General features: G+C 30.3%; 1 protein-coding gene across 1 annotated transcript in view; it reads left to right on the top strand.

Moving 5' to 3' along the window:
- The first annotated feature begins 1,349 nt into the window (after positions 1 to 1,349).
- LOC126850652 (dipeptidase 1-like) overlaps positions 1,350 to 27,545 on the top strand; it is a 97,645-nt gene continuing 71,449 nt past the window's right edge. Inside the window, exon 1 of the mRNA XM_050593882.1 lies at positions 1,350 to 1,946. Within this exon, the coding sequence (XP_050449839.1) occupies positions 1,941 to 1,946 (6 nt within the window). The 5' untranslated portion in view covers positions 1,350 to 1,940. The remainder of the gene's footprint in view (positions 1,947 to 27,545) is intronic.

The raw sequence follows: 27,545 nt of genomic DNA, 5'->3' as shown, positions 1-27,545 counted from the left end.
TCTTCCGCTCCTTCTTTTTCACACTCGCCTTTTTTCACGAATTAAGGACACATCTTCCTCGCCAACGCGATCGACGATAAAACTTTTTATGCTTGTCGTAAACCTTGCGCCACAAATGTCACTGCGATACATGTCAGTGCACATCGTAAAAGATCTTAATAACGTATAAATAAAAGTATAGATCTACTAAGCTGTAGCCATTGATTCTTTTATTTTTTTTTTTGAGTAATTGATTGATTTTCATTTTGTATATTTAAAAGCAGGTTCTCTCTCTTAACTGAAATATTATGCTACAGTTTTTCAATAGTTTTACATTACAAGATATTGAAAAAGTGAAGTGTAAATTAATCTTTTAAAATATAATCAAATAACAACAATTGTATTATTATCATTATTGGCTTAAATAAAATAAATTATGTGCGTATGTATCTTTTTTGTTTAGTATTCGCCATTTTAATTTCACTTTTCTTTTAAAGTGAGCTCATTTGTATGTATAAAATTATTACTGAAGTTTATGCAAGAAAATATTTGATCAAAATAATTTATTTTCATTTTATGTAAAATTAAAAGAAATGGTGCATAAAATCGGCTAATATACGCTCATAGCCGGAAATGGCGGAGTAATTCATTATCGATCAATCATTGGAACACCGACGAATATAGCATTATATCCTCGCTGCCATTAATATCGATATCAGCTTTCACGATTAACGCCGATTCGCGATGGATTAAACTCGGTTCATTCGTGCGGAATCGGCACTTAATGGGAAAGTAATTCACTCCGTAAGCATAACGCAGAAAAAATTCGTTGCTCTTTCTTATTTTTTTTCTTAATGAGAAAAAAAATAATGTACCGATAAAAGTCAAAACTTCAAATTCCTCGACATAACATAATTAATTAAATCTGCTGTAATTCTAATAAATTTAACCTGACCTGTCACACAAATAAACAAAACTAAATACATTTTACATTAACTGTGATAAATAAAAACTATTTTTATACGTTTATTATGTAAATTAAAATTTCCATCAAAATAACATCACATTTTAAGAAATTTCTACTTTTTTCACGCATTAATCTCATAAAGAAAAAAAAAAGAAAAAAATCGAAATTGAATACATCTTGCGCAAGCTTTAAGGCGCCGCAAGCTGCCAAATATCTGGCAGAGTTTTCCTCAGTGACGCGACTCGCCAGAAGAAACCCTCTCGCGGAGGGTGGGCGATAGATGCGCGGCGTTGTGCTCGCTTGGGTGTTTCGAGGCCGCGTAGTAGGGAGCTTGCGCCTAGCCAGACCGACTGGCTCGAGCTTGCGAGCTTTCTAGCAGCAGCCAGTCGCCGGCTGCCGGGCCACGACCTTGCATCAACCCGGCTGTTCGTTCATTCGATTGGATGTTGCGCGAGAGAGAGTTTCCGCGGACCACGTTTTTGCAGATCTTCGAGTTTGCGATTCGATAGACCATATTCTCTACCGCTATCTTCTTTGCGGTACATCATGAAGAGAGGCTAAAAGTTTTGTTAGAACTGTATAAAAATTCTTAACGATCCGCAAGTTTTTCCATGATTATTTTACATTACATCCTCCGTGAATTTGTTTGATTAACTCATTACTTGACTTGTCTGTCAACATAATTCTAGCAATTATTACGTACAATTTACAAGATATCAAGTAAAAATTGAGTGGACAATCACAGAGACTAGATGCAAACTCTATACGTGAAATTTGGACATATAACAAGAATCTATATATCTATGTAAGCATTGCGGTATTGAAGATTGAAGGTCGGGGTCGGATGTGAAAATTATCTCGTGCAAAAAACAAGTGACGCCCATCGGTTGTTTTTCCGAGTAACAGCGGAGTATGGCGGATGGGTGACAGACACAAACCCACTGCAGGCTGAAGGTGTTTTTCAGCATTGGTGGGACCATGTGAGGCTTCAACCATGAGGGTAAGTGTAAATTATAAAATTTCTTTTATAGCTGATGATCATTTTGTTCTTTAGGGTTTTCGAGAAGTTTTTCTTTCATCTTGTAATGTTTTTGCGCGGATCTCGAAATTCTATAGAACAACTACAGATGAAGGAGTATGCAAAAACGTGTGAATGAAATGTTAAAATTTGTAAATTAATCAGAATTGCGTAAATATATATTATATACAGTATGCGATTAAAAAAATTTAAATTTATCTGGGATATTAATTTTCATTAAGCGAGCACACGGCATAATATAATATTTTTAAACAGTTTTAATTTTTTTATACTAACTAATATCAACAATTTATTAACTAAAAGCAATTTATTAACTAAAAGCAATTTAGTAACAAATTATTTCAATTGAAAATTTACATGAGCGTATGCATCGGGGTGCGCTTTGATGTACGCCTACTACCTATGTACATTATATATTTTCGATATACATGTTGTAAACCAAAAAGAAAAATAGATATATTATAGGGATATGCTTAATATAATAAAATATATATATATATATATATATATATATATATATATATACAAATTAACTTATTTATTTTTTTATTAACAAAACTCAGGTATTTCTAAAAGATTTTCGTAACAATCAACACTTGGAAAATATACTCGAGAAGTTTAATTAAGAGTAATGTCAGTCTTTAACCTCTGTGGAACAAAAGTTAAATGTTCGAATGCGACAAAATTTCTAATAAGGAATGATTTAAGTGACAACGGATTAAAATCATCTGGGGAATTACAGTAGGTTAGCTCTTTGGTATCTGTCGACCCTGTGACACCAACGCCATAATACCCCCAGGCGAATTTTCATCCATGGTAGTTGAAGCGCGGCGTGGCATAACTTCCACTAACTTAACCACCGACTCCAATTGGGAAGTGTACTGCCTGACTGCGGTACTCGGGAATGACTTAATCGATGATGCGTAAATTTTGTATTATCATAATAATCTAAATATAAGCTATAACATAATTTCCGAGCATACTTTATAATTTGATTTGCACGTGTAATATAATTTTTGTTACTTTTTTATTTCTTTAGATTTTATATGAAGCATTTCAGTAATCTTTTCACATTTTATTCCTTGTATTACAAATAAATGTAAAATATAATTACGATTAAATATAGAATTATATTAAGTTCTGTTTAATTCATATGCCATATAAAAATTTAAAGCCTTATGCTTTCCGAGTCTGTAATTAAACTAATTGAAAGAGGTTTTTAAATACATAAATCTTCCTCCGTAATGTTAAAGCGTAATGTTAAATTACTACTTGAGCCTATTAAAAGATGCACACTATGATAAACTTGGAAACTCAACGCGCACTAGGTAAATTCGACCGCAAACTTGGGTGGTAAATTTTATTTGCACGGCTAACACGTCGGTACTTGCCGAAGATTTTCCGCTTGATAGTTTCAGGCATAGGTTTAAAAGAAAAAAAGATAAATGTTTGAGAGACACTCACGGCATACTTCACTTTAAACTTCAGTTGGCGCGAGAAATTTTGGAAAGTTCCGGACAGGTGTCGACGAGAAAAAAACGAAGCATCCACCAAGATGAATTGCATATCTCGTGTCTGACAAGAAATTCTGTTTTAAAACTTTAAGCGATAAATTAAGCTTCAAGTATCTCTAATTCTACGTTGTAAACATCGTCTATAAAAAGCAACTTTTCTCGTAATCGTAATTCTATTTTAATTATTGAGAGTTTGCAAATGCTTAAAATTAAAATGAGGATAGTCTCGCAGTTCCAGCGATACGTGAATGTGTGAAACAACGCGAAAATGGGAAACACGCAGGTAAGAAACCGCCAATTAAGAACGTAATCAGCAACTGCTCTCAGACTTTGGTGAATGCTAGAATCTGCGGGGTTATCTTGTGCTTCAAGCTTGATATTTATATTAGCAATGCAAATTGGAGTTGTATGCGGATAGCGTTGCTACAACCAACAGAGCACGACCACATAACATTCTGCAAGCGTTTACATAGAAGCGAAATTAGCAGATACGCATAAATGTTGTTTACATATGTAATTCTCTTTTATTTTAAATTTAATAAAATTAAATTTTAATTAAAATAATTTTTGTAAAAAAAAAACAAAAAGAATTGAACTCGGGCTCTTTAGACATGCGTTCAGTAAAAATTATTTTTCCTTTGACACCTCAAATAAAATACAATTTTAATTATTTGTTAACGTAAAATGTATTTTTAAAGAAAATATTTCAAACAGAATTATTTTAATCTTGTATGTATGTGAGAGAGAGAAACGCACAATACAATACGCGTTTTTAGTGTACATATCATATCGAAATCAATGCCATATTATTTGGTTATACACAATGGTTATATTGCAACGTAACAATAGATAAAACAGCGTTTGACTTTCTAAAATGATTAAAAAAATTCACGACGATGTCATGCTATTCGTATCTTGCATCTGCACTCGTTCTGGAAACAATTTAAGGTTGACAAATCATTTCAGACAAATTTTTTTTGCATTATTTTTCAGGAATATAAACAAGTTATAAATTTTTAAATATATTATAATATAAAACATAAATAATTTATTTTATTTATCATAAAATTAAGATTATATCAACATTTTTATTTTATCTAACAAATTTATGATAATAAATAGCAAAACTAAGATTATAGTTCTCGGTAAATTTTAAATTATTTTATTTTATTAATATAAAAAAATAATTATGAATATAATACTAATATACCGCAGTGTGTTTGTACAACACATACACATATATTAATAACAATTCCAGCAGAAAAATATAAATAATATTTTTTGATAATATTAAATATGGACGGATTTGTAAATTAAATTAAAACATTTTTTAGATAGTAGCTCAATTAATTATACTGCAGAATTTGTAATCAATTAATTAAACAAAAAAATATAATACGAGGCATGATATCAAACGCAATCTGTAAGTGCGTACACGTACTTCCATATATCGTATGCGAATAAACAGTAATGTGGTGAATGCGGTAATTGGATGAAGGGTAGATAGAAAAGCTCTATACACACATGAGTTAGTTTATTATATTACTTGCATTTGCCTGTAGCGCTTCTGTTAACGGCAGCAATATTTATACCTGACATAAAAGAACATTTCATTAAAATTAAAAATTTTATAGTATAGCATATCGGAACAATTCCAACAACTTGAAAAATGTTTTTGCTCAGTATTTGACTTTCATAAAATGCTCTACTATTACGTATGTATATTCAAAAGCCAAGTTGAATAATATACTCATGCAACAAATCAGCGAATGATTGATCAATCATTTCACTATATCAGCGAATCACGTTTTTAACAATTTTATTGATTTAAATTCTTTATTTAATTGTTAATAAAAATTTCAATTATTATCAATAAATATAAATTTTATACACACATATTATGCAATAAAAAATAAATAAAATAAATAAATAAAATAAATAAAAAATTTGTAATTAATACAATCAATAATTTATATATGTATAATCAAAGATATCGATATTTATATTTTTTTATATAAATATACATTTTTTCCGCTCCTTTTTATGATATAAAAAAATCTGGTCTCTTTCTACAATATCTATGTAACATATTTGAGAATTTTCAATCAGCAAAATAAAAATTTCAACAACAGATTCATGTATGTAATTCCATTATTATGTACTAATAAAAAACTTCAGATAAAAAATAACATCAATAAAATAAATAAATTCAAACAGAGAAGCATTTGACAGCTTAATCGACGAGAGGATCTCATCGATAACTCAATACGCCGCTCGATTCGTACAATGTCTATCGTCTAATTATGTATTCCCTCTTTGATCAAAATCCCTATTTTCCATCCGAGCGACCATACTTGCCATCCGTCTGTGGGAGCCGCCGGTTCAAGCGGAACATCTTGTATCGCTTGTCAATAAATTGCGCGACGATATCGTTAGCATATGTATTGCGTTTTGCCTGTACAGGTATGCCACCGCGGATTGAACTTAGGCAGTTTTATATGAAACATGTTATAGAAAGAGATATTTCACGCGCCAAATACATTCTCATAAAGAGGAACGGCACGCAGAGTGTACATCTGAAAAATCGATACGTAAGAATCCGTGTATCGTTTTAATCCGTTCAGATCGATACAATTGCAACATACTATAACAAGAAACGCGTTTGAGATAAAAAGAGAATAAAAAAATATTATATCCATTTTCTAATATTTGTTATTGGATTATTAAAAGACAAATACACATGCTTAAAAAATTGACTCAATTAAAAAGAGAGAAATAAGTAAAAAAATCAAACCGCATTTATCCACAAATAATGAAGGTTTCTCTCGCTGTTTGACTAACAATAAGTCTTTGATCTCCCGCATAAGCGAAGAGAACCAAGAAATGCTGGCTAATTATACATAGTATATTTAAAGGGACTCTAACATATCTAGAGCGGTTATAGGGGCAAGCCGTAAATTGGGAAACTTGGAAATTCCTAGTCTCACCAGATATGTTGCCTAGCACACAGAGTGCTGGCGTCAAAGTGTTCTTTCAAGCGATTGGAAACGTCACGGAGTAGTAACCCGTTCTACAGAACTATATTGCAAAGTACTTTGCAAACTACATTTCGATGAACAGTTTAGAAATAATATTCGAAATAGCCAATGCAATAAAATTAAGAAATTTTTAATTTTATTATTTTAAATAAAAATTTCTCTAATCGAATTTATTCAAAATTATTATTTTAATTGTATATAATAATTTCAATTTTTGCATTTAAATATGTTTTACGTATTTATACCTTCTCTCTAATATTTTCATAGAAGAAATAAATGTTTGAATAATATTTTATTAAAAAATTATTTAATAATTATTCTCAATAATTTGATACGCTTTTGATGCGAATCTGCTGCTGAAAACTCCATTATAAAAGTATAACAAAATATATCACACACGCTTAATATCTGCAAACTTATATAATTTACATTTCTGATTGCATTGCTAGTGTCTAAGCGAAATGATATCTTCAAGCTACTGGCGAATCCATGACGCGGATTTGTAATACTGTAATAACTCACAAATCCTACTTACGACACAATCCAACCCAGCATTCGATCGTTCGGCGCGACACGGCACGGCGTTCCAACTGGGACCGCAAGTAATTTATTTGGGTTCGCCAGCACGAGCGCAAATAATCATTCAGACTCTCGCGAGCACGACGCGTTTTCATAATCCTCTTACATTTTCGGCGAATTGGGTCGCTCGAAATTATACTCTGTTATATTCGCGGTCGGCTATTCTCTGTCGTTACATCTCCGTTTTGAATATGCAACACGAATGAAACCAATATACGAGACTTTTATTCAAAATTTTGCTCGCGAATGTGACAATTATGTTAACGTTAATCATATCATTTAAGGCAAAGGAAAAAGAAGGGGAAAAGAAATTTACAAAAATATGTCGCAGAAAAATATACACTTAAAGATACACTTAAGGAAACAATTGCAAAGAAAAGATAGTATCTTTTTGATTATGTCTCTGATCTCGTTTCCAGTTTTCAACGGACGCTTTTTATTATTCTTTCAACAAATAATTAAATTTCTTTTTAATTATTTTAAAATAACAAAGTATTTATGTTAGAATTAAATGTTTCTTTAGATTTGAATATTTCATATATTTACTATTCTTCTTTCTTTTTTATACGTGTATATAATATCTACAATTATTATCAATTTTATTATCGCGATATATATAAAAATACTTTGAACCAAGGCGCTCACCCTGGCATCTTTTCTTCTTCCTTCTTTTCCGATTATTTGACATCTATAAAAAATCTTAAGGACAAATCCGAGATGAAGATATAGGAAATTGGTTGTCAATCTGAGAAGCTGTCGTCAAAATCTCGATCTCAAATTGGCGGATTTGCATGTATAATGTAATCACGCTAATCGACTAAAAAGATTCGTACGAACGCGGCGCGTGAAGAGTATCAGGTGGGAAAGGATTAAGAGATTGCCGCTACTTCTTGCAAAGTATTCATAAGCATTCTGTAACGAACTCAGGCGCAGCAAAAGTTTTTGGAGCGTCTTATAAGCTTGAACCTCATTACCATTCATGACAATCAGAGAGCTGATCGAAGACTTATTGTAAAGCATTCTGCTGTATATTCAAAACATTTGGAAAATGAAAAATGAGAAAACTTTGGATGTGAAATGTGTTTCATGATCACTTTCAGCTCTTGTAAAACGATCAAACATATTTTGATTTAATAATAAATTATATTTCAATATTTACAATATTTAATCATAAAATAAATGATATACAAATAGTTTCTCTATCGCAAACTGTCAAAAAATAAGCGTTTATAAAATTTTAATAAAACTAAAAGTAGATATAAAATATGTATCATATATTATATATAATTTGCAAGTTAAGGTCAGCCAAATTTTTCAGCATTTTAAGTTGCAATAATAATGAAAGTATGAAACATATATATAGAAGAAAAACTTCAACTACTGCTTGTACTATCTTTAAATTTAGATAGAAAATAGCGTTATAACTTCCAATTTTCTCCACTTTATATATCCTATTATGTTAAATTTATACTTTAGTATGTTCTCAACTAAAGTTGATGATTCATGTTTCATTATATTTTATACTTCTGATAATATTGAAGAATAAAGAAGCTGTGCTAAGATTCAGTAAGATAATTGCAAATATAAAAGTTAATTCTTTACAAAACATATTAGTGCAGACATGTTATATATTATGTGTTTTTTCTACAATATTCAAACTTTTTTCTCTTTAAAGTATATTCTTATTTCATTTACAGTACATAAAACGAGGAAAAGTATAGTCATAAAAACTATATTTTTTATATCATAATTAAAAAAATTCTATAAATGTCTAGAATTTTGTCAAATAGAATTGTTTACTGAATTAAATTTTTTTTTACAAAAAGAAATAAATTATCATGAAATTCTGTATTGTAATTTCTTATCTTCTAACATATATCTTACGATAGCTTGAGAAAAGTCTATTTAGTAACAAGAAATAAGAATGATGCATCATCTTCTTTTCTCTCAAAAATTAAGTATTTATGTCATTTATTATTTAATTATTAATATTATTAATTAATATATTATTTTATAATACATTATTTATTAATGTATTATTTATTAATAAATTATTTTAGTATTGGTTAGGATAAGTAAAGAATTGGCTCGATTAAGTAGATAATCATTATTTATTTTCATTATCTGTTTTCAAAAAAGATGATTCAATTACAAGGTGCTTCTGTTTTATGGTTGCAAAAATAGTATGAGAGAAGAGCGATTTTCGTTCCCCAAGGAAATATAAATTTCAGATCGATTGAGTGAATTATGGACGTACTGAAAAAAAGCGGCTGACCGGTACTTTTTTCCATTAAAATGTTTAAATGATTTAGAGGGCATGCGCAGCGGCCGAAAAATGTTTCTTTGCAACAAAAAAAAAAAAAAGGAAAATGCAAAAGAGAGAAACAAAAATAATAATAAAAGTGACACTAAATGGAAAAATATTATGTCCGCGCGGCAAATATCTCTTTTTTTAATTTTACGCTGCAAAAGCTCGATTGAAAAATATAAAAGCCGATGAGCAACTTAGATAAAAAATAACGCATTAATTACAAAAAATGAGATAATAAATACGCGGAGACCGTTCCAAAGTAAATTGCATTTGAAGTAGCGACCGAGGTTGAGAAATATCGGGAAAGGTTACGGTTGAGTTTGCTAACAAATGCGGATAAAGATTTAAATATAACTCTAGTTCTCGTTTTACTCGCGGAAATTGATTTCCCCGGAAAAGAATGAGCACAACTCAAGTAATGCGACTTTATTAAAGTAACGAGATTCCGTGCTGGACGAGCGATTTTAGAGATTTTTAAAGACGAAAAAAAATATTGACTCAAGTTATACTGATTAATTGCATAAATATTGTCAGTGTGATTATTAAGAATAATTTGTATCAAGAAATAATTTAATACATACTGCAAATTTATCATATTACACTTTAACTATGATAGAAAAAAAATTTTCTTTACAAAAAATATATATATATTAAGCGATTATCTTTACAATATATTTTATAAAGAAAATGTAAAAATTTAAGCAATTAATTAGCATTATAACAAAAGGACGCAGAATTGAAAAGCACTAAATGTTATAAAAAAATGGGAAATGAAATAGCGGATATAAACAGATAAGTAAATAAAAATAAAAGAGCATCGGGTCAAAGAGAACGATGTTTGCATAATATATGAAAATTTTGAAGCCATCCTCTCGGGGAATCATGAACGAGAGAAACCAGCCAAGAAGCAAAGGATAGAGAACGAGGGAAAGTCAGGCGGAAAGGTCAGAGAGTGGGTGCACAAGGGTGGCAAAAGGAGGTCGGAAAATAAGAAAGATCTGCGGGTCACACAGGAAGCAAGACGGTAACTGGAGTCGTTGGATTTTCAGGATTCTTCTATCCTCCCTACGTCGAGTCCTCCTCATCACCGTGCGTCTCTTTCAGTCAGCTTGTTTTAAAAGTTGTTTCTTATTTATTCATGAATTACGCGACCCGACCTGCAGTATCAGAGGCAAACACGATGCACAAAACATACTGGCGGCGGCGAAACTTTCTATCCGCTATCGCGGGAATCCCATGTTATCCCGGACTACAAACTGGCAGGATTAATAGATCGATCGATCCTCGATCGTACAGCGCATTGTATTGCCCGAGATATTCGATCAATGAGAAACTTTTAAACGCAATTGTAATTGAGCGAAACGATGATTGCACCTGCCGTAGATATAATCGATTTAAGTGTTAAATATTTTTTGTGCTAACAATAAATTAAAGTCTGTATATATCTCTGTATCTTTTGCTCGATTAATACCGTTCTCAGGCTGACAAAAAGTATTGAAATATCAACATGCAAAAAATGTGAAGGGTGTGCATTAATATGCATTTCTTTTTTTATAGCAAAGCAAGTTTAATTCTTCTTAGCAAAATCGATGAAGCACATACTCACAACGACTTATCGATGTCTCATTCAAGAGACAGAAAATAAACATACATATGTAAAACACACATATATTATATTATATGTATATTGTATATGTTATATATATTCTCTTTTGCTATTTTATCTTAATATCAGTTTTTTTTACCAGTTTTTTCTATCTTTTTTAATTTAATGTTACAAAGTAGATTTACACCTAGCTGGGATTGATATCGCAGCTTTTTTCAAAATAATCGAAAAATAGAAATCAAATTTCCGTGTTAAAACCTTCCTCCGACCTACTGTTCCCCGCGATCGAGTAGCACGATGCGATTGCAGGCGACCTCGAGATTCACGGCACGTTGAAGGACTTAATTCGCGAAACGTCCAGAAAGATGGCAAGCATGAATAATCGTTATGCCACGTCTCTCAAGCGACTTTTGCAGGCTCGGCCGTTTCAAAACGGGGGAAACCATCTATTACGGATCATTATCGAGTCTCGATTTATAATCCCTGCGAGCGTGCAAGCTCCTGAACTGACTTCTGGTGCTTTATTGAGCGATCCATCGGTTTTTGAAATCATATCATCCTTAAATCGAGTCGCTTAAACGCTGATATAAAAAAATTTCTAGAAAATAATTATAAGATTCTTAAATATAAAAATCTTCTATAAAATAATTTTTGTATAATTATAACGTATATAATAAATATTATTTTTATATTTATGTTATTTTTTTATTTGGTCTTTTATATAAAAAATCATTAATATTTAAATATTAATCTAAAAATGTTAATCTAACGGTTTGTAAAAATTTAAGAATAAAAATAATAATAAATCTCTCTCTCTCTCTCTCTCTCTTTCGCCTTGCTTTATTTTATTAAATAAAGATTCAAATTGAGCTCGAGTAAAGGATTTAAAGAATTACATGCTCCATTACTATAACGAATTCCCCGAGGTCTCAAACTGACACATAGGATGAACAAAATCCAGTTATTTACGACTATCGATTGCTGTAGGTGGAAATGTTTCCGTGCTGTCAGAGTTTCAGCTAACCTAATTAAACTATAAGGTTCTCATCGAAATCCTTCGTACAGTGTTATCGTCTAGCCGCAATAACGAGCTCGTTGGTTTCTCCAATAGTATTTGCCAGAGAGAGAAAATGCAAAATTTAATATCACTCTCGTCGATATCAAGTCGCGACGTCCGCGGTCTATTCCTATCGTTTATCAAGCCGCAAATTTACGTACTTCTCCAAATGCGCAGATATATGATGTTTCTAATGTTATAAAATCATCTATTATGATCCATTACCTAAACTTATGATCGATAATGACCAGATGCATCAATAAAATCCAATATTTATTACAATCTAATCTAATATTGAGACAATTTAAATTTATAATTATTTATGTATCAAATACGTCTATTAGCAAAAAGCAATTTAGAAGAAAATTTAAGAAAAGAGAAATAAAAAGTATAACTATCTATTATATAAGTGAATACTGATCAAAGCGATAATTTTTATATTACAGTCTGCAGATAATTTTCTGTTTGAAGAAACACTTTTTCTCTCTCTCTCTCTCTCTTTCTCTTTTCTTTTGTCTTCTCTCTTATACTGCACAAAATCCAGAAAAACAGATCGATACTTCTATTTTTCAAAGAATAATTCATGAATTCGCGAACGCGGCCATTAATCGATAACTATATCATTTTTGGCAATTTGTGTCAGAAAACTCACATGGTTCAACATTGTCTGATTTACGATCTGTCGAAAGCTGGTACGAGTTACTGCAATATAACACACATTTCGTCAACGTCGTCTAAACAGAGTGTCATAAATTGATCTCGAATGCGTATTGCGCCCGATTTAGATGCGCGATGCAATGAGATTCTATGCTCGAAAATATTTATTGAACAGTCGCGATAGCGGTACTCTATTACAATGTGGAAGTAATAAATTTGCAATGAGATAGGACAATTCATGTTGTCTCTAGCGAGAAGGAGTCATCTCACACACACACACACACACACACACACACATACACATGGAGATTTATTTCTTCACTTAAAAAATTTCTGATGCACTCAATCATTTCGAAGCTCTTTTATAATTCATACAAACATTTCTACGAATCTTTCCATTCCCTAAATGCATCTCGAAAAATGCGCAAGTTTGCTTAATCTGTTGTTTCAACAAGCGAGCAAAGTGTATCTGATCTCTTGCCTCAAAGAAGTACGAGAATCATGAATCATCAATGCTAGTGATTGATAATAAGTAGCTCATGGATTTATCATAATATTTAATATAATATTTTTAATTTTATATAAATAGAGATTACTTAATGTGCAAAATAAGAAGCTCTTGAAAATAATGTACATATATGTAATTATACTTTCTCTCAAATAAAAAAATTTTTATAATAATTATCAAATTACAAATGTGATAATTATTATAAAAATAATTATAAATGTAATTATAAAAATTACAGTAATATTTTTATTAATTAATATGATCCATTTCTTTCTTATATTTTATTTTACATTATATTGTAGAATTTATCTTCAGAAACTGATAAAATATGTATAATTTAAAAAAAAATATAAGAATACTTTCTATATAAATATTTCTCCTAACTCTTTATTTCAAATATTGATTTTATAATTTCTTTTTCCTTCTTTTTTGCGTTAAATTTTATTTTTTAACGATTCATTATTCTAGTTTTTATATATATAACGACTTTTATATATTCATTTTATTTTTTTTAATTTAATTTTTTATGTTCCGACATTTTTATTTCCCCTTTTTATTTTACTTTATTACCTGTGCTTATCTGAATGTTTAATATGCCATAACTAATTATAATAAAAATATTAAATATTCACATCTCTTGTTTTAAATGAAAATTAGTGCAATACCGTATTGAAAATTTTGCGAGACATATTTTATAATAAATTTAGATATCATGAATATCACACAATTACGCGTCATTAATATAGGTTTGCAATTCTCCGACATGCATCTTAACTGAGCCAGCTGTCCGGTTTGCAGATATCTTCAGGAAACGCCTTAGGCATGCCATTGTATATCTAAGTGTTCCAAGCGTTTACAGAATGTCCCCGAGATGTGCCATTGTCTGTCCAAATATCCAGAATGTCCGCGCGATGTTTCTCGGACACTATTATGCTAGTTAGGTCAGAGTACATTGTGTGTCTGTTTATTACGTAATCACCATATATAGCTCATTTAAATACGCATTAATGTGCAGCTGTACGCATCGCGTGCATGCATATAAAATACAAATCGCACAATATATAATTATATATTTTCAGATTATTGTTAGATTATTGTATATTTTCAGATTGGACTCTACATATATACATAATGTAGGATTATAATGGATTGTACTGCAGAGAATTAATTTAGAAAGTATTTAAAACAATAGAATATAAAAATTAAATAATAAATATAAAATATTTCTTCATTCTCTGCTAAAATAATAATAGAATTTCAATGAACAAGATATCGACAGGCAATTAATGTTGTTGCTAATGTAACTTAACAATCAAATATTTGATTTAAATTAATATATAATTAAAGTAAAATTTCCAGCTAAAATTAAAAAAATATTTTTGTAATATAAATTAACAATGTAAAACAAGTGAAAATTTAGCAGAAAATTTTACAGCAAACAAATTCACAGAAAGTTTTGAAAGAAATTAAGTAATTGGAAAAGATGTACAGAGCATACAATAAATCCGACACGTACTTCGTCAGCTGATACGGCATTCCTACTCCTTTGCTCACTGATTTAACTCCTGTATTTTCGTTTCACGAAATATTCGCACGGGTATAAAAAATTTCTCGTTTTTCTTCTTCATCTATCGTGAATATTCGTCTGAACTCACAACCGGATTTCAAAGAGCATAAAGCCGGCAAGCATATTCGTTTCGAGCATATGATTTTCCTCTCTTTTTGTTCTCCTGTACTCATCTTCTCCTTTCTTGTCTTCCTTTTTGTTTCTTCTCTCTCTTTCTCTTTCTCTCTCTCATTAATTCAATCAGCATTGCGCATTTTTTTCATTACATATTTTATTTCTCGTTTTTCTTTCTTCCTCTTCATCCCAATCTTCTTCATTTTTCATTGTATTATCTATTCCTGACGATTCTATTCTAATGTTCTTCCATCTGTTGCATTATTTTCTTCTCATTCTGATCGTTGATTTCTATTATCATGATTCATCTCTGATTTCTATCTTCATTCATTTCCATCATGCCTTAATTCTTTTTCTTCCCGCGCTCCATTTTCCGCTTTTCTCCTCCTGTTTCTGTTCTCACTTTTTCACTTTCATGCGTTTTACATTCTTTTCTTTCGCTATTTCCTTCCGTCTTTTTGTATTCTATGCTAACTTTTCTCTGTCCGCTATCACAATTTCACCTTGAGTATTCGAGTTTACACCACCTTTTGTTCAAGCTTTGAAATGCTCTGCAATTACGAGGCTCGCGGGAAGTATCACCTGTCGTGCGACGCAATTTCTTCGTAGCTCATTGTTATCGCTCTTTCTCTTACTACACGCGAAACAGTTAACGAGCTGACCCCGTATCGATTTTATGCCAGATTTTGTCACGTACTTCAACAATTCATCGGACATGCAATATACACAACAACCGAAGGTCCGGCGAACTGCCTGAAAACCCGGCAAGTCAATTTTTTCAAATGTTGACACAAGAACTTTAAAAACAGTTCAACCGGAAGCGGTGAATTTTGCAAAAATACCGAATAATTAATGCACCGCACTCTTGTACCTAAATGCGAAATACATTTCCATTATTGTTAAAATCATGATTAAATCTATATTAATTGGTTTTTTAAATTAAATATAGATCTATTTTACTTTACATACCATACAGTATTGAAAGTGTTTGTATGTATATGTATATGTATGTATATGTATATGATTTATATTGTCTATATTTTATTAAATTGTTTCTTCTCTATGTTTCTAAAAAATAAAGAAACTATATATACATATATATAATCATCGTTAGGTTCAAATCATTATTTCAATTATGGCAATATGTATGACATAATTATAAAACATTGTTGAAAATTTTATTATACTAACAATATTCAACAATCAGTTTTGCGAACAATTATTGAAATATTAATATGCAAACAAGCATTAAATACGCTTTTGTCAATTAATAGATTCTCGTCTATTCGGTTTAAAGCCGATTTTCGATTTTGTGTCATTACAGAACATATAGCGGCATATATTTATAGAGTAGGTACGCCGAAAACGATTACATGGTTGGTGGGACTTGTAATATGTTGGAGTTACACGAGGTATTTCGGACGATAATATCGACGCAATTTATCTTTAATACACACAAATTTCACTGATAACGTTACGGTTATTATTTTGCAACTTTATTACTGCGCTGCACGTGGCTGCTTCTCGTTTCGCGGCCGATAATGCTGTGCCCACGCAACGAATAACGATTCTGACATTTTATCATCAATGTTTTACGCTCGCCGAGTATATTACATTTACAAAGATCTCTAATCCCTTCCGTATTCATCGACTTTTATTGTGCATTATATTTTTAATACGTTGAATACACATTACATTTTTACGATTTAATTAGATATATCTATGAATAATTAGCGCGACGTTAAATTTCTTTCTTTCTCTATGTGACATACGTTATATTATTACACTATACATATATTAAAATATATAATATTGTATTTCTTAATTAAATTTCTTAAAAAATAAAACATAAATAATGTCAGATTTTATGTTAAATTAAAATATTCTTTTGCTAGAACTAATGATCATTTACTGGCAATTTTTACTGAAAGTAAAAAAGAAGGAAATAAAGAAAATAATATTTCAAAAATGGAGAAAAAAAATACTTCTAATAAAGCTTTTTTCTGAATCATAAAAATAAATGCTCTGTGGTCAAAGAGAGCAGCGCGTTCAGAAAAGACATAAATTTCCGATCGAGATCTTTGAGATGCAGAAAAATGTCATTGAGTTAATTTACAATTGCGAACTGGAAAATCACGAATTTAGACAAATTTGCTTAAAGCGGCGCTCGATGAGTAGGTACTCTAAATTCAAAGCGGTAACCAATGAAAGAAATCAGCGCCGTAGGATTCCAACAAGAGATTCCCAGATGGCAAGAACGACCCATATTACATCAGCTCCCACGCACTCGAATACCGAAGAAGTCGTTCGTTGCACCATTGGTAATGCTCTCCTGGCCGTATGTTTCGCGTAATTGCGGGGAATTTCAATGATGTACGAGGTGAACGTTCTTCCATGTAAGTCAGCTCGATCTCACCGATCGTCGTGAATGCATTTTTTTGGCATCTCGATCGCTCTTCTTTTCAACAAAAGCGCCGAATAGTGGAACTTTACTTTGTAATTTCAGAAAATTCTACGGTCATTTTTTTTTTTTTATTGAAAAAAAATATACGCGCGCAAAAATATAAATTTAATTAATAGCTCGTTTAAATGCTTTCCATTAACGAAAAAAAAAAAAAAGATTCAAAGAGAGCGCACGCGTGTATTCTTTGTTATTAACTAAATTTAATAGTACGAGAAATAAAGGAATTTGAGTCTACAATTTTTAGTGATTTATCAAGAGAAATCAACAATCTTACTAATTCTTTTAATCAATAATATGTAACGGTGGAAAATTTATTAAATTTATATAGTTTCAATTCCAAAAAATGCTTGGAAATTTTATTATATTGCACAAATTGAATTTCTCTAACATTCTTATACATGCTTTCAATTAATTAATTGCAATATTCTATATATATATAGAAAAAAAGTTTTCTCTGTAGACATACAATCGGCAACAACAAATGCAAAATTTCTCAAAATGTTGCAAATTAAGCAAAATAAAAATGGAATTTATACGCATACTGCGCATATTAAAAACATTTAATAAAAATTTAATAAAACTTTAATAAAAACTTGACGATTTTAAGAAGTAGCAACTCTATTATTGCTACACAATATCTTTTATGCGATACAATAAGCCGAAGAAGTATAACAGTATCACTCACAAGCAGCTGGCTACATTTTACTTAATCGGAGAGAGTATCTCAATGACATGAAAACAGATTCGCGTTATCCGACCGTTGTAAATTCAATTTCTCTTCTCAGTATTTAATCGCACTCGCGCTAATTATCTCGTCGCTTAGTTAAAAAAAATGGACAGCGAATTAATTAGATCGCCGGATAAACGTTACGTTCTTATAGAATAAGTTTCTCAAGAAATGCAAACCTCGTGCTTTTAAATTTTTGCAGCGTGAAATTTTACAAGAAAAAGAAACATGTTTCTTCTCTCCAATGTCGCCTCATATTTTCCGTTCCAAAGTGTTATACCGTTGTATAACACTTTGACCTCCTCCAGTTTCTTTGTCGTGCGAAATCCGATATTGTGCTATTTCAATTTTGCTTTTGTGCGAAACGAGAGAGATACGCGTTTCATTTATCAATATTCTTAACTCTTTGTTGCCCGTGAAGTGTTTGGCAACGTTCAGAAAAGTTTCCCGTATTAGCGTTCTTACAGTCGACGATAATTGAAATTCTTAAGCCCGTAAAAACTTATCGAAAGAATAAAAACTATATCGATCCTGACAGTATTGTCAAATAAACACATAATCCTGTGCGCAAAATTTCTTCTCATCTTTTTATTTATCTAATCTGTATTGCAAAACATTGTGAAACAAAAACTTATTATTGTTTAATTTTTATCTTATCTTAGCTTGTTTTTTTTATTATTTAATTTACTTTTGCTTATCTAAGTGATGAATTTCATGCGAAAATCTGATATTTTATTGTATACAAAGCAAATTTTCTCCTGTAGAATTTGTACTTATTGTGTGTATTACATTCTTTTAACATTACATTAAATCAAACTTAAAAGATTAAGTAATAGGTTAAAGCAAGTCAGAGCGTTAAAATGTGCAGAAGTCCTATAAACGTTTCCTAAAAAGCTCGAAGTTGCGACTTATGTAAATTGCTTGTTGTAACAATAGAAAGAAATTTCACAAGACGCCGAAATTAAATCGGCTCAAATGTGCTCGTACACCGAAGAAGTTTGCGCGGGCGGCAATAATCCCATGTAATTGCAGGGAATTTCAATGACGTACAAATACGACAATCCCCCAAATATAAACTCAACAGTTTTTAACACTTTTATATTATTCAAGTCACTGGCATCACGAAACTACCCTGAGTAACATCGGATGTTGCGTGAACATATTTTTAAATGTGCTTCAACACATTTTTAGAACAAAGTATGTATCTGGAATATTGCGAATACAGATTTCTTAAAAAACAAAAAAGTTTAGTTTTTTAATTTTTATATAAAATTAAAAGTTTAATAATTAAATTTAATTAAATACATATAGCAAAATAATATACACATATATATTTAATTCAATTTAAAATATAAAATATGCTATATCTCTCATATTCTTTTTTGATAAATTTAATGGAAAAAGTATCTTTTGTAAAAACTTTTTTTTTCATGAAATAGAATTAAACGTTATTATTCTCGAACGTATTTCTTTGATAAATTTTTCTCTGTGTAGCAAGGTGGAATTCTTTAATAAGTAATATATATTTAATAGCAAAATCATGCAATTTCCATGCTGGAGAAGGATATTACATCTAAAGTTACCCGATTATATCGTGTTAGGCAGATAATTTTCATATATTTAAGTAGTTTGAGATGGTACTGATTATTCTGTGTAATTGCGAGAAACTTTGTCGCACATAACACACAAAAAATTATCTGTCCTTACAACTCACAGATATTCCTCTTTTAATCAATTTAAATTATATTTTCTGTTTTTTACTAAAACTACGCTTTTATCTTTTGCTACTATTTCTTAAATATTATTGACCGTAAAACTATTACGATGAAAGAAAATTTTATCATAATTTTATCATAAGTAATAGCCGCAAAATATTATATTTTGCCATTCCTTTGTCATTGCATATCATTTTTGCCATTTTTGCAAATAATAAAAAATTTTGTCGATGGTAAGGAACAGAAAGAAGAAATTACGCAGAATAAAAGCTTCAGCTTTAAATACGCACAAGATAATAGTCTAAAAGCTCTCCAAATGGAATGTATTTAATAATGATAACAAAGTTAAATGATAAAAATTAGATGTAATTTTTTCTGTACATACACACACACACACACACACATTCACTAACTTTTAAAGTTAATAAAGTTTCCAAATAAAAAAGTAATGCAAACTCGGATATAAAATGCATTTTAACGAAAAGACGCTACAATTCCGCAAGATGTAGACTGAAACAACCAGGTTACTTCGCATTTTTTTTTTACTTGTAGTAGTTCGCCGCAATTAATGCTAATCTGCGCATAGAATAAATGAGGGAAGAAAATTGAGGAGCAAGCCGACGACGAGGTCGCATTTTGAACGGCTCTTAAATATTCGAGTGCATTTACTCGTCCACTGTTCATGTTTCTCTAGTCATTAACTAGAGCGGAAATATCTTCTCTCTTTGCTTCGAGATAATGTACCTAAATCCATTACCGATTGCGATGTTTTTAAAATCATCTCAAAATATATATCGTATATCAGAAAGTTTAAAAAGATTAAACTAAAACAAATATCGCATTTCAAAAACTTTAGCATCATCAAATTAGTGGCTTAAGAGTAGTTTATACGTTTTCAAATATAATATAATATAATTGTTTTTTTAGAATTAACATTTTTTAAATTAGATTTAACTTTTACTAGAACAGCTTGAATGCCATGCTGAATATAATATGGCCAACGCAATGTATTAGAGAAGTTATGACTTAAGCTCTACAGGGAATATTTTTATATTTGTACATCGTACGTAATGCATCAGATTATTTTCAAGCTATTTTAATTTTGCTTATTTTTAAAAACGCATTTACGCTTACAATATACACATTAATCACTTTTATTTCATTATATGTATATAAGTTCTTAATGATGTAAGTTCTTAGTTAAGGGTGATTTTTTAAATAATTCTGGCATATTTAATTTATGAGATTGAAAAAATTAACAATAATTGATGATAAAATTATTACAATACATTTCATTAAAGTTTAAAATTATAACATCTTCTTTGTATAAGAGAATATATAAGTAAGAGTATATAAAAGGCTGATTTAAGTAGCGTACACACAATAGAAAACCACGGCTTCGTTTATTTATCGTACACAAGGGCCACCCACGCGTAACTACTTTTGCGAGCTTATTTAATTTAATTCATCGTACTAATTTGAGCAACGCGCGCGCGTGTAGTAAACGGATTCTTCATAATTTATCTTTATTATTATTCATAATGTGTATGAGCGCTGCGTTAGTTATATACTGATATATGATTTTATTCAGTGAGTCCTCGTACAACAAATTATAATTAAATGGAATATTTCAATGTTATAAGCTGAGCGGTATTGCAAGAATTAAGATAGAATGTAACTTCAGTTCCTTTTCGTTTCTCCCTTTTCACCTGTTATAAGACGATGAGAGAGAAGAACATGAGGGCGTGTACCTTGAGAAATTTCTCTAACTCCATCGCCGAACAACGTCTATAAATTTTAATGTTACGCGGCCAATTGGAAGGCGAACGAAACGAGGAGCATAAAACTAAAAGGAAATTATTGCAAAATGAGAAAGAAGAAGAAAACGTATTCAGTGATGCTATTTATTTGTTTGTAAAGTTTCTACATGAGAGAAACACGGGGAGAGAGAGAGAGAGAGAGAGAGAGAGAGAGAGAGAGAGGAAGAGAGAGAAAGAAAGAGAAAGAGACAAAGAAAGAGAAATAAAATTGCTATCAGACACGCATACAGAGTTAAAGCCTTTATTTTTGTTGCATTTATCAAAACAAATATATCCGGAGCATAGATTTTTATAATCCTTTACATCGCACAGATTTATTTACGTGAATTTAAATTGCTTTATTAAATTCCTCTCGCTCTGCAGTAACTCGAAACATTTAATGTCTTAAAAATCATCTTATCATCAGCTCATCATTATTTTCGCTTGTGTAAAAAATTATTGTCTCGAGTTCAAGCAACAAAATTCGATTCCTAAACGTTTCATGCCCATATATAATTTCAGCGTCATTAAAATTTTGTAAATTCGAAGAAAAAGAAGAAAATATTTCCACATCTCGAAATAGCATTATATTTACAATATAAATATCATTATATTACTAAAATTTAATAATAATAATTTTGTGCACCAATACTCGCGCCTTGGTTCTTATTTGCCTGTTTTCCCATTTAATTGTTAGCCTATTGCTGTTATTATTGAATTTTAAATTGATTTAGAAGCTTGTCGAATCTTACAAAATACATTTTTCTTTTTCTTACATATAGTGTTAAATTTTGATTTTTTTACACCATGATTTGTCGCGCTCGAGAACGGTATGCAGTTTCGTATGCGACAGTTTCTAGTGGGATTTTATGGAACGTGCCGGTGTACACGATCAATTTCGCCGTCCGAAAAAAAAAAGGATGTATTTTCTCAAACAAGACCCGTTACGCCAGAGCGAGTGAAAACTCCTTGACATAATGAAAAATAACAACCGCGTACACACGCGAAAGAGAAAGACAGCGAGCGATACGGAATTTGCAGCGGATGCAAAAAGCGGGAAATTTTTTCCGGCCCCTTTTCCTGACAAGTGCGAGAGGGAAACGAGCACTGGGCGCAAACCGGAAACGAAAACGGTTTCGCTTTTTGCTACGTCGATGAAATGGGTGTCGCATTGCATTGGACTGTCGAGGGGTATGTTTGACGATTATTTTAATATTTCTGCGGACTGCGTTTCCGCAGCTGACCAAAGTTTTTTTTTTTTTTTCTATTTGTGTAGTAATTAAGTACGCTACGTCGAGGTGCTCAAACGCGCGAAAAGATAAAGCGCTTAAAAATTTCATGCGTGATATTCTTGCAAAAATTATTAGCATTTTTTATTCTTTTTTATGCACAACTTCATAATTTTTTATAGTTAATAATTTATTGGTTTTTTAAATGACAAATCATATAACTTTAAAGATTTAGTATTACGTATCGTAGGTATCAAATATTGTGTAATAGAACTTTTTTATTGAAAGTTATTTATTTTTTAAAATTTTCTTAATTTTATATCATTGTAATTATTATTTATTATATATATATATATATATATTAAAGCGAAAACATTTAATTACACAAATTCTTTTGATAAAACTGTGACTCTAACAAATGATAAAGCTGATATATTCAAGTAAGCACGATTGTATTGTGTATATATATTTGAACTTCTTTGAGTCAGAGAGAAAAAATAACACTCATTATGTGTATGAGAGATGAGACATTGTACATAGACATAATGTTGAATAGCAATGAGCGAATAAATGCAAATTATTCTATGGACTTCGAAAAATTTAATTAGTGAGAACTTCGCGACAGTCGCGGAAGTATCCGGTGAATCTTAAAAAGCGGGTATCCGAGTCTTGGTTGAATTTTATAATTACAAAGTTTTCAAATTTCATTATTATACGAAGAAAAAAAAACTAAAAAAAAAAGAGAAAAATTTATTTCACTTTAATTTTATTATTATATACTTAGAGTGTCAATATTAAGAAAAGATTGTAAAAGAAGTAGCTCAAGAAAATTGAATCTTGGATATCCTTTTACTGCAATTTCGCAAACTTTGAGCACAGTGAAAAAAACGGAAGGACGAAAATTTTTGTCGCCGAAAAACATCAAGCAAAATTTAACAGCGTCAAAGCTCTCATAACACTATGAAACCATTCCCGTCGAATGTGACAAAATAAATGTCGCTTTGCTGTGCAAAGCTTCTCTGACGCGTTATGATATTTTGACAAAATAGCGAAACGTTGATGGCGCGCAATAAACGAACGTACTTGCAACTTTTGTGAATAGACCGTTGCGGAAAAACTAGATAAGCAAAAGCTGAACTATCTAACAATAAGCAAGATTCAAGAAAGCGCGTCGCATTGATCCGTTGTTTATTCAAACCCGCGACGAATGTTATCGAGATTCGAGCAAAATTTCCGAAAGGATTTCAAATAAAGGAATAGAAAAAGGTTCCTTCAAAACTTGAACTTTTTGACAGCTCCATGTATTTTTGTCGTTCGGAATAATCCATAACTTTTAACTCAGTCATAAAATCTTTTTCTATTTTCCTTCACAGTTAAGAAATAAATTTCTTTAGTCATGATACAAAAAGTATCTATTTTTTACTTTTTGTAAAATGTAAATTCAATCAGATAACATTTAAAAAATTGCATTAATTAGACAAATAGATATTAATAATAATACCATACAATATTATTATTATTATATAATTGTATAAATGCTACTATATAATAAATGCTACTATATAATAAATAAATCAAGCTATTTTATCTTTTATTGCATTATATTATAAGAGATTAGAAACACATGAAAAATTAAGAAATATAATAATTTCTCTTTTTGTACTTAGTAAGAAATAAAGAAAAAATAATAAGAAAGAAACAATTAAAAATGTTTCAAAAACCTAATCACAAAACGGTGTAATATTTTTCTATATTAAATCTCAGATTGTTTCATTATTTTAGATAATTGTCCTACGTGAATAACAATAGTATATCCATTATAACCAAAGTACCTGCAACATTTTCCTCGCGGATTACAGCGTAATTATTTTGTCGAAAACTTTGTTAAATGATCCTGATGCGTAATATTTCACCCACGCTCATCACTTTGCGCTCGCCGTATTTTCGATGCACATGCATGCGCAGGACATGTTCAACACGTAGCACATATCGTGCAGCAGACAAGACCCTCTGATGGATATTAAGTCGTCTTAAATAGCGAGGGCGGCAACCTCAGACTAGCGTGAAAAGTAAGCTTAGCTACTCTAAACGCCGAACATTGTCTCAAAGTGTAATTTTCTAATATTTTCTGATATATTAGATCCTTCTTAGAATCAATTACGTGAAGCATTTTTTATGTCTATTGAGTCTTGAATAAAATTTCTTTTTAGAGCGCTAACGTCCACAAAATATTATCATAAAAGTAAATTTACATAAATCTTCAATTTTTAATAAAGAAAATATAATTTTAGAACATTTCAGTATATGAAAATGTTTTATTTATTTTTAGCGAAATCCCTGAATTATGAATCTCCAACTCATCGTATAATCGGTTGATAGCCGGATAGTAAATGTAGTCCATTTGCAGAGTGGTAAACAGGTGTGATAAAAAGACAATTGCACCCGATAAAAACGAGTAGCTTTTAATGCAGTTGTATTTGTCGAGATACACGAGAGAATAGCACAGTTGAAAATGTTACGTTGCTAATCTGAATAGAATTAGCAGATAGCCAAATGCTCTCTTCCTCTCTTTTTTTTAAATTATATTGTAAAACAATTTTTTCTCACGGACTAAACGAAATATACCTCAAACGCGTGTTTATTTTATCTACTTTTATTTTATTATACAATAATAAACGAGTAGTAAGAACAGCAGTTGTCTTTACTACTATTAGGCCACATAGAATATGAACACACGTGCATCTGTGCGCAACCCGTGAAATTTCCCTTATGTCATTATGCAAATGTTTTTCTGTCCTTTTTAAAAGTTACCTCTGAGAGATAGGAGAAAAACTTGCTTTATAAAATAGGTAGAAAAAGTTATTTCTAGCCTCTATCTTAAAAACAAAGTGTAAAGCTACAGTACCCATAATAAAAAAAAAATTGTGTGTTTTTGAATCGTATAATTCGAATCTATTGTTGTTATCTTTTCGCGTGTCCAATTGTCGATCGATGAGAGGTATGAATGTTTTATCGAATTCAGTTCAGTGTTTGACAGTTTGATCATAATTCGATGACTCTTTGTATATCATGAGTGTGAAGCTAGTAAATATTCATAATACATTGATGTTTATTCTAGTATGATGTAAGAAATAAAATAGATAATAGATTGTAAGAAATAAAATAGATAATAGATAATAAATTAGATTTCACATTATTGAAGAAACCAAAAAATAACTGCGCAATGTATATATTTTGAAATTAATATAGACGGTAAATAGAAATAAATTATATACCTCTGCTTCATCCATCGTCGGATGCTTTCTAGAACCTCCTTTTCTTTTCTTGTTGTTTTCTCATGACATTCACATTCACTCGCGAAAACACAGTTAATTAATCGAATAAGTATATGACAATCGCATAATTTACACGGCACTCGCGATCGCGGAACAATTATACGAAATATATACTTCATTATATCGTAAAAGAAAATACGAAGAATAAGATTTTTTACACGATGCCAAAATCATGCGCCACTCGTAAGAATATGCTATATCTATTATTGAACTATTACTTTTTATTTCTTATTTTAAAGTTAATTAATTGTTAATTATAATAATCATAGCAAATTATATTTTAATATCGCGATTGCGTTCAAAAAAGAAATTCGGAGCACCACTACGTTACTGCTCGAACGTCGTTGTATGAATGATAAGATTGTAAGTCGTAACATCTTAACAATAGCGCGCTAATGTTTACACCACAAAAAAAATTGTATACTATGACGTATGTACAAGAAAAATAATAAATTCTACAAATATTTTAAATTAGATCAATTATTTAATAAACGATTAATATATAACATATATAATTAATATATCACAAAATTTATGTTAATTACTCTGACCTGCAATTCGATTATTTTATTAAGCGTTCTCAATTCAAATCATATTTAAATCTAAAAGTCAAACAAAAAAGCACCGGACGAAATATAATTGAACTTAAAATATTTTTACAAAATAATTATTGCTTATAAAGAGAGAGAAAGATTGCGACAAACCAATAATTTACAATTTTCCTGTCACTTCGATTATATGCATACATCACGAATGAAATACGCGTCTTGAGATTTATTATTGCGATATAATGACGTATTATTTAAAGTATTATGTAAAAGAATTAATTATTTATCATATCAAATTATTTCCCGATACTTGTCGCGATCGCATTTAGAAAATGAATTTGATGGAGTGTCTCGCGCTTTATTACTTTATTGTTCGAGTGTCGTCGTGCGAATAATAACACATAGGAAAGGAATTTGAGCGTCTCGCCCCACTACAATTCTATTCAAGTGTCTCCGTATGAATAATAACAAACCTATAAATATAAACAATAGCGCGCCAATGTTTACGCCATCAAGGCCGAATACTATGTTACATATTGTTAATTCACTGTCAAAATATTTTTCGCATTATAAAATATATATGCAAAATATTAAATTATGTAAGTATTTTAAATTATCAATTAAATTATAGATTATTTAAAAAGAAAAAGAGAAGCATAAGGAATATAATATCAGGTAATAATATTATTTAACATTATTAAATATATTATTAATTATTATTAATAAGTATTATTAAATATTATTAATATTTTTAATGTTATTTAATTTTATTAATATTATATTATAGGTGTA

Source organism: Cataglyphis hispanica, chromosome 1 (assembly GCF_021464435.1).
Source record: "Cataglyphis hispanica isolate Lineage 1 chromosome 1, ULB_Chis1_1.0, whole genome shotgun sequence".
In the NCBI taxonomy this organism is placed as follows: domain Eukaryota; kingdom Metazoa; phylum Arthropoda; class Insecta; order Hymenoptera; family Formicidae; genus Cataglyphis; species Cataglyphis hispanica.
The sequence above is the reverse complement of the archived record's forward strand: the minus strand, read 5'-3'. Positions and strand labels throughout refer to the sequence as shown.